Raw genomic sequence first — 9,797 nt, forward strand, 5'->3', positions numbered from 1 at the left:
AGCTAGGACACTCCATCTTTTTTTAAACCTCGATTATTTTCTGTTGGGACGCCCTGTATATGCTTATGTCCTTAAAGACATGGATTTTCATTCTTATCCACGGGTGATGTTCAAAAATACAAGGCTGTTTGCGAGCGCTATACTGTGCGCTTTCGTATTACAAGTCAGACCGATGACATACTCATGGACGATGTCGAGGAATCCAGCGTAGACATCGACGTCATCGAGTCCGACGTTACGCCTCCGCTATCCGACGTCGACGCTAGCGAGGACGACGTGGTTTGCTCCGTCGTTGTCTGGGGCCCCCCAGATTGCGATGACATCCCCGTGGAATCGGTAGATGACACGCTGCCGGTAGCGTCCGAACGGCTGGTGCTGCCGGCGCTTGTCGTGCCGCTACCGGAGTTGCCACTGGCAGCGGTAGTAGTGGTAGTACCTCCTGTTTCTGCGGACCAAGAATTGAGAATGAAGCTCGTGAGGGAATATCTCTGACTCATGTCCATGGTCTCCGACGTAGACCAAAGTTATTGACTTTAGATAGAACGTTAACTCCCGTACACACTCTAGCTTTAACCCGCCACTCAGAGATGGCTGTGCGGCTTTGTCCCAGAGATGAAAGCTAGGCAAAACTGTTAAGGCCACAGCATTCAGCTGCCGCGAAATGACTGTTCCTAAAATGCTCCGCGTACCGGATCATTCAAAACACAAATCAAGCAGGAAGCTTCTCTCCCGCAAGAATAAACGTTCTGCTAGCATTTGAAGGTAATTCGGTCTTTAATAGTGCTGTAAAGTCTGTTATGAGGCTGAAACGAGAAGCCTTTGGTCTTAAGACTTTTGACCAGGACTGTACATATTTATCCGAAATGCATTTCAGACAATTGTTGGACCATAATTCAGCAGTTGTCTTAAAAATCATAAACCTTATCGTAACGCTAAGGAGGACCTTCATATGTGGCTCGAGGCTACTCAGCTGTCGCGCCGCAGCCTGCTAAAGGGAACCGCCCGAGGTGCTTTTCGCCATAGCGATCAACAAGGAAGCCTCCTCACTGGAAATGTAGCACTGCAATTCGACGTTTGCTGTTGTTTTCTGCACTCAGGTAATGTAACTTGTTGGGAGCGTAGAACCCAGCCAAGCCCTTTGTGACGTGTTTGTATGCCGTTCCTGCTAAGGACGCCCGACGGTCGCCCGACGGTAAAACAATAGCTGAAATGGCGTCGTGAGTTGTAGCTTCTTGCAGACAGCTACAAGATGTTGCACGAATCGTGCGCGAGTACGTCTCCTGCTGCGACGGCAGGCTGGGGTAAACATTGAACTCTATCCGAAAGCTTTTAGCTTTATTTTTGCCTACTTATTATGTCTGCAATTTCTAGCTCCCTCTCGTGAGTTTGGAATGACTAGTTCTGAAGTTCTAAGCAATGCGTCTAATAATTTCGCTGCGGCGCAACTCACGAGTGTCAGTGCACTGGAACGAACTTCGGGCTTTGCTTGCAAACGAATGAAGTCGCCGGCTACGTCACACGTTAATCAATGAGGCTAATCACAACGTTAATCACAAGGGGCTGGAGCAGAGTGTTCAAAAACTACCGAAATTCGAATTACGCGACAGCTCATTCGTAAGCGTCATTCAGTGCACCTGGGATTGTAAATAGAGCTTGAGGGTCTTGCCTTTGTATATTTCTGCGTTAATTTAATACAGCCGCTAGATCTCCCGGCCGCTTCATCCCTTTTCTTAAGCTTAGCGAAACTAGGGTGTACCCCACATCAGGCAGCTACCTTACATTTCCGTTCATCCCAAAACCCAGAACCCTTTCCTCTCGAGTTGGACGCTCCGCAGAGCTCTGTGATTACTTTTCAGATTTACAGAGCTTAAGTTCTGCCCAGCCTCTCCCGACATGCAAAGTGCTGAGACTAATCTTAGTTGCTTCGGGTTTCTCGCGAATAGGGATAGAAGGAAGGAGGCTGGAACCACATTGGGAAGCCAAGCCGAGAAGTACCGTGCACTCAGTTTTCACTATTGCTCGATACCTCACTGATCGTAAACCACTTTTACGTAAAGCAGGTGTTGAGTACAAACCACGGTGATGTTTCCGCTTGCAATTAGCGCGAATAATGATTGCGGTTACTTGGTGGAAGTTTTGCGGTATGAGAAAGTTGAGTGAAGGCGGGAGACAAGCAAATGGCCTTGGGGTTCGAATCGTTTCCTGCTTGAAATAATTTATCCCGACCAATGGGTGCTCAGTGTGTCCTGTCAGTTAATAAATTTTATGACCAGCGACTTGGCGTTTTCAAAGGCAGCGCAGTTAATTTAACGTAAACCAAGTGCAGCAGTGAGGTCTTCATTCGTTGATAGCGTTGCCCATTTATTTTCAGTGATTGTTTCATGGAGGCCACAGATTCCGCTTCCAAACCAAATGCTCCAACCTAAGCTAACGACACAATCAATGAAATTTTCGAACGTTTAGATTCAAATACCAGCAGGAATATAACTGTGGCTGGGGAGTCCTGCGGCAGATTCTTGTAATCTCGCAAACAGCGGCACCTCTAGCGGCTGGCGCTGGCCCTATAAGAAGCTCCGGCGGCAGTTCCGTCCAGAAAAGAAGCATTGAAGGACTCTGGTGAGAATGCGACCGAAGCTTTTCGGCCCTTTTTACACTAGACTCCTGCAACTGAATCCAACTCCTCGGAGGCAGTCGTGTCATTCGTTTAACCAACGTTCAACAGATATACACTTCATCGTTGCCGAAAGCATGCAATATATCATAAGGACCCGTGTGTCTCCGCGCTCTCACAAAAGGGTAGTGCATATACAGCTCTCACTAACACATTTTTTTTCTTCGCATTACGACGTCAGCTACAAGAGTATAATCTTCAAAGTAACGATCATCGCCAACGTGTGTCGCAACATAGCTAGTACTCCCACATTCACCTGTTGATCAGTGTGAATATTGTTCAGGCAAGGGGAAGTGTCTAAGGCCATTTATCAGTTTGGGGGTACACACACTCATTCGCTCTAACGTGGATCTTTTTATTTTTTCTCCGACAGCAGTTAAGGGCGCGTTTCCTGGTTTTTCTGCGTTCGAGTGGGCGCTAGCGGCGTAGCAAAAAGAAACGAGCAGTAAATAAAATCGCAGCTGTGCAACGCGCTGCGTATTCCTGACGTGCTCAGTACGCGGCAGGTGAACTTGAGCTGCCAGCGTTCGCGCCTCTGAACAGACAGCGGCGGCACTGTGTAGCGTGGTGGACGCCACCTTCGCCGCCGCACATATCTCGGTTAAGATAGAGACATTTGGAATAGGGCTACCCAGTCGGCTAGGGGCATAACGGAATAGCCGGGCGCCAGCGCGTGAACTCAGGACAATAATCGAAGGGGAGTTACTGTCCTGCGTCTGCGCACTGCCACCCCGCTATTCCCCTATGCCCCTAACCGATAGGGTAACCCTATTCTAAATATCTCTACTGTCGCAGAATGCTGCGTTACAAAGTGTGGTAACCACCTTCGAGTTTTATTGCAATACCATTTAGGTGTTCCCTCTTCCAAAAACTACCGACTTTTTCCTTAAAGATGTTCCCTGATTGGTCGACAGCGTCCCTGATTGGTCGACAGCGACAGTGCCGTCCATTGGATTATCATATGGAATTACACGAACCAGACCCACTATTTCACCTTAACCTACCAACTAATCCTCTATAACCTACCTTATTTCACCTGCTGAATCCCACCAACCCACATTAATGCAACCAATAATTCACCTTATTTCCACCGACTAAACACCACTATACTCTACCCTAATCCACTTTACAAGGTGAGCTTGTTTCGTAACTTGGGAGGTCCTTTATAAAATTTAGTTGTGTGGCAACTCGTTGTACTCACTCTTTCCGCCGCCATTGCCGCCGCCAGGGACGCCGGGCTTATACTTCGGGCTCTGGGTCTTGTCGCCTAACGAAGGAAAATGAGCAGCTTTATTGCGTAGGTATATTCGCGGTCGCCTTTCCTCATTCAAGTCATTACGCCCTGTTGCCGCTCATTCCTCTCACTACTATGACTGCAGTCTTATCTGCATTCCAAAACAAAAAAAAAAGTCCTGCACCAATCCTAACCCTCTTCGTTTTGTCGTGAGATTCAAGTGGCCTAAGATTTTTGGTTTTCTTCTTTACTACTGCATACACTTCGGATGCTCTTGTTAATGCGTTAGACGACGTTTTCTTGTAACATGCGCAGAATGCAAATTAAAAGGATACATTGGCAGAGCGCATATAATTAAGACTAAAATGGATGTTACGTGTTTAGAAATAGAGATCATATCTTTTCAACAAAATTACAGCCGGTTACCTTCACAGTACGATGATTCAAGATCGATAGCTGCTTCGCGAAATGGTGAACACTGTAGTGCCTCCACGCGCTGCTACCTCTGTCACTGAGCTGCCGCTGAACAAGGACAGGTAGCCCCAGTAGCCTATAAAACATTATGTGGTTTCCTGGTCGAGAGGAAGGGTACTCATCATCAGGGGATGAGTTTAGGCCTTAGGTTCAAATTCAGGCGCCCAAGTTGAGTTTCGCTGGAGTTACTCATATAAAGTTTGTTAACAGTAAGCGCCAACGGCGGCTTCTTCTAAGTAGTATGTTTGGTTTATGTCCCGAAGCAACAGATAAGCTAAGTGGGCTGACGTAGTTAAGAGCTTTGCGTTAAATTAGGCCGCGTCGATTTTATTAACGTGCGCTGACATCAGGCAGCACATGATCATCTTCAGGTTTCGCCTACATCCAAATGCGGCCGTCATGACTGGGAGTCGATCCCGCGACCTTGTTATCAGCACCCGAACGCCAGACACTTAGACACTGCGGCAGGCTACGCTGGACTCTTCTTGCTCAAACTGGGACAAATACGCAATAAACGACAAGGTAAAGGAACACAGTGGATGTCCACTGTTCTGTGCAGTGTGCCATAGCCTCCGCTGCTTTGCAAGTAGGAGCTACCTCCAAACGCTTAATTTAACATAATTGTGCGTTACATTTCTTGTTCACGTTAAGGACGATAATCATGCCGACTTACTGTCTTCCATTTCCATGCCTGTATGGAAAAAAAAATAGAAGGAAAAGCAAGAGAGCTTGTCATATAACGTGCACTCTATGGTCATATTGTCACTTATGGGCAGAAATCGTTCTCGCCTTGCCTCGAAATACGGGATGGAGGAAGGAAAGCTCAGGAGAGGCCCTCGCTATCCGAGCTGCACGCCAGAAAGTGTGCCGGAAGAAGTCAGGCGCTTTCGCAAGGAATACTGGGAGACTTTGGCCGACGGCGCAGCCAATAGTAACGCTGGAGGAAGCAGCGTCGTCTTCTACATTGTCTGCTGCGCATGCGCAATCGCGCCTAGACAGTGGCCAAGTAGGGGGGGGGGGGGGGGGGGAGAGCAGCCTCAAGAAATGTGGCGTAACCGCCTCTCCTGAGTTCTTTCCGTCCTCCGTGAAATACGGCAAGGCGTCACTTGCAACAGAAGTGCGGTGGCACGTCTCTAACCACACGTGGGAGCAGTCGGAAATGCAAGATTAACACATCAATGGACAGTATCCAGCTGCTGGAACAATAAACCAACGAGCAATAATAAAAAAATGGTTTTTGGGGAAAGGAAATGGCGCAGTATCTGTCTCATATATCGTTGGACACCTGGACCGCGCCGTAATTGAAGGGGTAAAGGAGGGAGTGAAAGAAGAAAGGAAGAAGAGGTGCCGTAGTGGAGGGCTCCGGAATAATTTCGACCACCTGGGGATCTTAAACGTGCACTGATATCGCGCAGCGCACGGGCGCCTTAGTGTGTTGCCGCCATAAAAATGCAGCCGCCGCGGTCACGAGGTTGGAATCGAAGGGATTTGAGCGGGTGTACTTGGCGAGTTTTTCGACGCTCCTAAGGCAGAATTAGTTCGTTTTTCACGTGCAGGTAGTCTACAAAATATCCACAGATACGGCTTTTTCTTATTCATTGTATCAAGAGCATGCGTTGGGTACACCCTTTGTCAAAAACACACAGCTTGCATGCGTTGCTTTCAAGACGCCCAGCGGTGCTCTTGAAGCACCCATTAAGCGTCTCCTGTCAGGAGGGATGAGCTCAAGGGTCTCGCTCACTGACAGGAGATTAGAATGCTGTCACTGCAAAACAAGCCACTCTGCATGACCAAGAGGCAAATCCATAGGGATGTAAGTTTTTGGCAATGTATTCAAAAGTGAGAACTTTTCGTACTGTGAGACGATCGGTTTCGCGTCAGCTATTCCTGGCTATTTAATCGAGCTGTGGTGATGTTGACGCATGATCGGCGCGTAAAAGATTCGGTTCTACCTCCGATAGGACGGGGACAGTATGGAAAATATGGCTAGGCTTCAACGTGGCTTGAACACATTTATACGAGCAGAAGTACACTTTCCACTCTGCATCAGATTAAATGTCAAGGTCAAGGGTCAAGATCACGTACCCAACAGTCATAGTCTAATGATAACATGGTCATACTACCGTAGCTAGGGCCACACCACCACGCAGTTAAGTTTGGTTTGACCTTGTGAGACATTGAAGGCCACCGTCGATAAGGTTGCCCACTGCCTCAAATCAAGGGTCAAGGGCAAAGGGCAAGATCAGGAGCCCAATGGTCATAGTCATATGATCACGTAGTCGTACTACCATAGCTTGGGCCGTACCACCACGCACTTAACTTCGGTTTGACCTTGTGAGGGAGTGAAGGTCATCGTCTCCTCCACATCGAACTCGGAATTTGTACCGAGAGGACCAGAGCTCTCGCTCTAAAAAGACATTTCGCGCACTGCTTGTGAATTAATGTACAGGCGTGAGCAGGGTTTTCGTGCTCTGACATCCTGTGAGCCCAGTTTGTTAGGGGAACAGGTTTACGCGCTTCCGTTTCGTTTATTTCTAGTTAAGTCCGCGACAGCTGGTTGAGACTGCTGCAGAGTCATGTGCCCTTTCTCGCCTCTTAACCTCCTTCATCTTCTCCCTCAGGTGGCTGACACCTTCCACATGGACAGGGCATGCCAACAAAATCGTTCTCTTCCACCCCTAACCCATTCTCATACCCGAGAGGACTGGGAGGCGGCCTTGCTCCGCGACCTGGACCTAACGGCCGAAGAAGCCCTGGCTCAGCGAGCTCGAGTGGTGGTCTAGACCAGTGGGGTCCCTGAATAAAGCAGTGCACCCACTATTGCAAGGGAAGAGGCCCACTAGAGGCTCCTTCTATGTCAACCTCTCTGTAAATATTATTAAATGCTTTTAACCACAAACCCCTCACTTTCAATTTCGATCTTAAAGGACGCAGCACCAAGAAGCTTGAGTGATTCATCATCGTCGGAATGCTAAGCTAGTGAATAACTTGGTTTTGTTGAGGAAAGAAAAGACGCAGTAGCAGTCTCACTTCTCAACCGCTCCATGAGAAAAGGGCCTATAGATGGATTTAAGAAGGCAGACAGAAAGGGGCTTTGTAATCAAGGCTTCTAGGTTAATTTTCCTCAGCTTCGCTTCTCGGCCTCTTACGGGCTAAGATCAAAGTGTAGCTGCGGATACTTACCATGCACTGGCATAGCACAAGCACGCATTTGGTATTTGTACTTCGCTTCCACCGAAACACAGGCTTCGATCATGCGTTCTCGGCCTCAGCAGCCGAGCACACACTAAACACCCATCGAGCAACCGCGGCGCAACCGAAGTGTAGAGATGCAGAGGGCTTCACACTACACTTTCCAAGCCACACCTCTGCTCTTAGTGTTAGGGACATCGGTTTATGGAGGCCGCGTATCGATGGCGGCGAAACGCAGAAGGCGCACGTGTGCTGTGCGATGTCAGTGCGCGTTGAAGGTCCCAAGGTGGTCGAAATTATTCCGGAGACCACGACTACGGCACCTCTTTCTCTTTTCTATCTTTCACTCCCACCTCCATCTCTTCACTCACTGCGTTGTTGAGGTGTCCGCGGAGAAGTGAGACACTTACTGCGCTGTTTCCTTCCCTAAAAACCAATTTTAAGCCTCCGCTACGGACCTTCTTTCTTCCTTCCTTCACTTCCTACTACCTCCCTTCCCTAGTGGCACAATTGACCTAGGCCTCCACCCAGGAATGAGACAGTCTAACAATGTGTTTCCTCTTCAAGAAACCAATTAGAGTGTCGCTGCATGGGAGCTCCCGTGAATAGACGAGTCTACTTTCCGCCGGCTGAGACACTAGACAAAGGTGAGGAATTATACCTCCGAAAGCTACAAGCTCTGACAACAATCCATAAAGACTACACGCAATAGATCCGGAGTCGACTCACAATTCAAATTCTGCGGGGAGAAGGCGGACCTGTACCATACGGTATGGGCCTGCACACGAAATCAGGTGGTCACTGTTAATAACCAGCTAACGCAGAATTGGTGGGAGGCAGCTATGACCAGCTCGGGCGAAACGAATCAAAAAGAACTCATCGAAAGAGCACCGACAGCGGCCTACGCCAATCGGGTTCCGGACTGAGAGCTCCAACCGCCGCTACAAACTCATAAAAAAATGCATTAAAATATATTCACCACCACCAGAAGGTCGATGAGGCGGTTACGAGGAGAGTGAAGGATAATAATAATAATAATAATAATAATAATAATAATAATAATAATAATAATAATAATAATAATAATAATAATAATAATAATAATAATAATAATAATAATAATAATAATAATAATAATAATAATAATAATAATAATAATAATAATAATAATATGCCAGTCGAACTGTGAAAAAATCGACAGAGTTCAGCTAAAGTTTTTACGCATATTTCAACATCGGTTTTCTTGCAAAACTTCCAGCTCTCGTCCCAGGCGGAGTAACTCACTGCAGCTTCCTTCTCTTAGCTGCCGTCGCGTGAGGGCAGATATAATTTTGTTGTATAAACTTCTTCATGGTCACATTCTATGCCCTCAGCTCCTAGCGCGTATCCTTTTGCGTGTACCGCGAAAGAGCATAAGGGAATTCAGACCATTCAAAGTTTCTGCGCTCCTGCACTACCTCTCCCCTCTGGACAGAATGCAAAAGTTGTTCAATTCTCTTTTGTCCTCACCTTGATATATTCGAAAATTCTCTCCCTTCTTTTATATTGGATGTCCGTGACGTTCCACTTTGAGCACTCTTTTTCTCATACATAACTTCCCTTTCATGCATTTTGACTTTACTACACTTGTGCGTTTGCACTGGTATTATATTGTTTTTTTTTTTCTCCTTAATTGTTCATCACGTGTACTTGTTTTCATTAATGTTATTTCTTTAATACTGTGTACTCACGCCTGATTGTCTGTAACGCGTTCACTAATTACATTCTTATTGTGTATGATTGTATTTCTAGCTTGTATTTCAGAGGTTTCTTATTCGTTCATATTAGTATTGGCTTTATTCTTGTTTGTATTTTGCTATATGCTGTACTTGGCTGTTATCGGTCGTTCTTGTGTTCATTCTCTTTGTTTATTGTTTCATTAGTTGTTTATATGTCTGTTGCCTGTTCTAGCTGTTTTCATTTACCGCTGTTCTCGCTGTTTTCTTGTTTTCACTTTTTTGCTTCATGCTTGCTGTCACGCCTAGTTTATATGTCTTTTTTTCTATCGCCTTGACTGCTGCTTTACCTCCCCGTGAGTCTCTTCCTTTGTGGAAGACAAATTTACATTTTGTGCGTGTGAATGGTGTACCAGCACCAAGACCTTTGGGTTGTTCTGGGCACCGAAAAAGGAAAAAAAAAAAAAGAAAAAAAAAAAAAAAAAAAGGAAAAAAAAAAAAAAAAATAAAG

The 9,797-nt window shown here is 46.6% G+C and overlaps 1 protein-coding gene across 1 annotated transcript in view; it reads right to left on the minus strand.

Moving 5' to 3' along the window:
- LOC144101480 (uncharacterized) overlaps positions 1-9,797 on the minus strand; it is a 252,786-nt gene that overhangs the window by 23,926 nt on the left and 219,063 nt on the right. Inside the window, exons 7-8 of the mRNA XM_077634661.1 lie at positions 3,873-3,938; positions 182-445 (exon numbers count right to left, since the gene is read on the minus strand). Coding sequence (XP_077490787.1) covers positions 182-445; positions 3,873-3,938 — 330 coding nt within the window. The remainder of the gene's footprint in view (positions 1-181; positions 446-3,872; positions 3,939-9,797) is intronic.

Source organism: Amblyomma americanum, chromosome 8 (genome assembly GCF_052857255.1).
Source record: "Amblyomma americanum isolate KBUSLIRL-KWMA chromosome 8, ASM5285725v1, whole genome shotgun sequence".
NCBI lineage: Eukaryota > Metazoa > Arthropoda > Arachnida > Ixodida > Ixodidae > Amblyomma > Amblyomma americanum.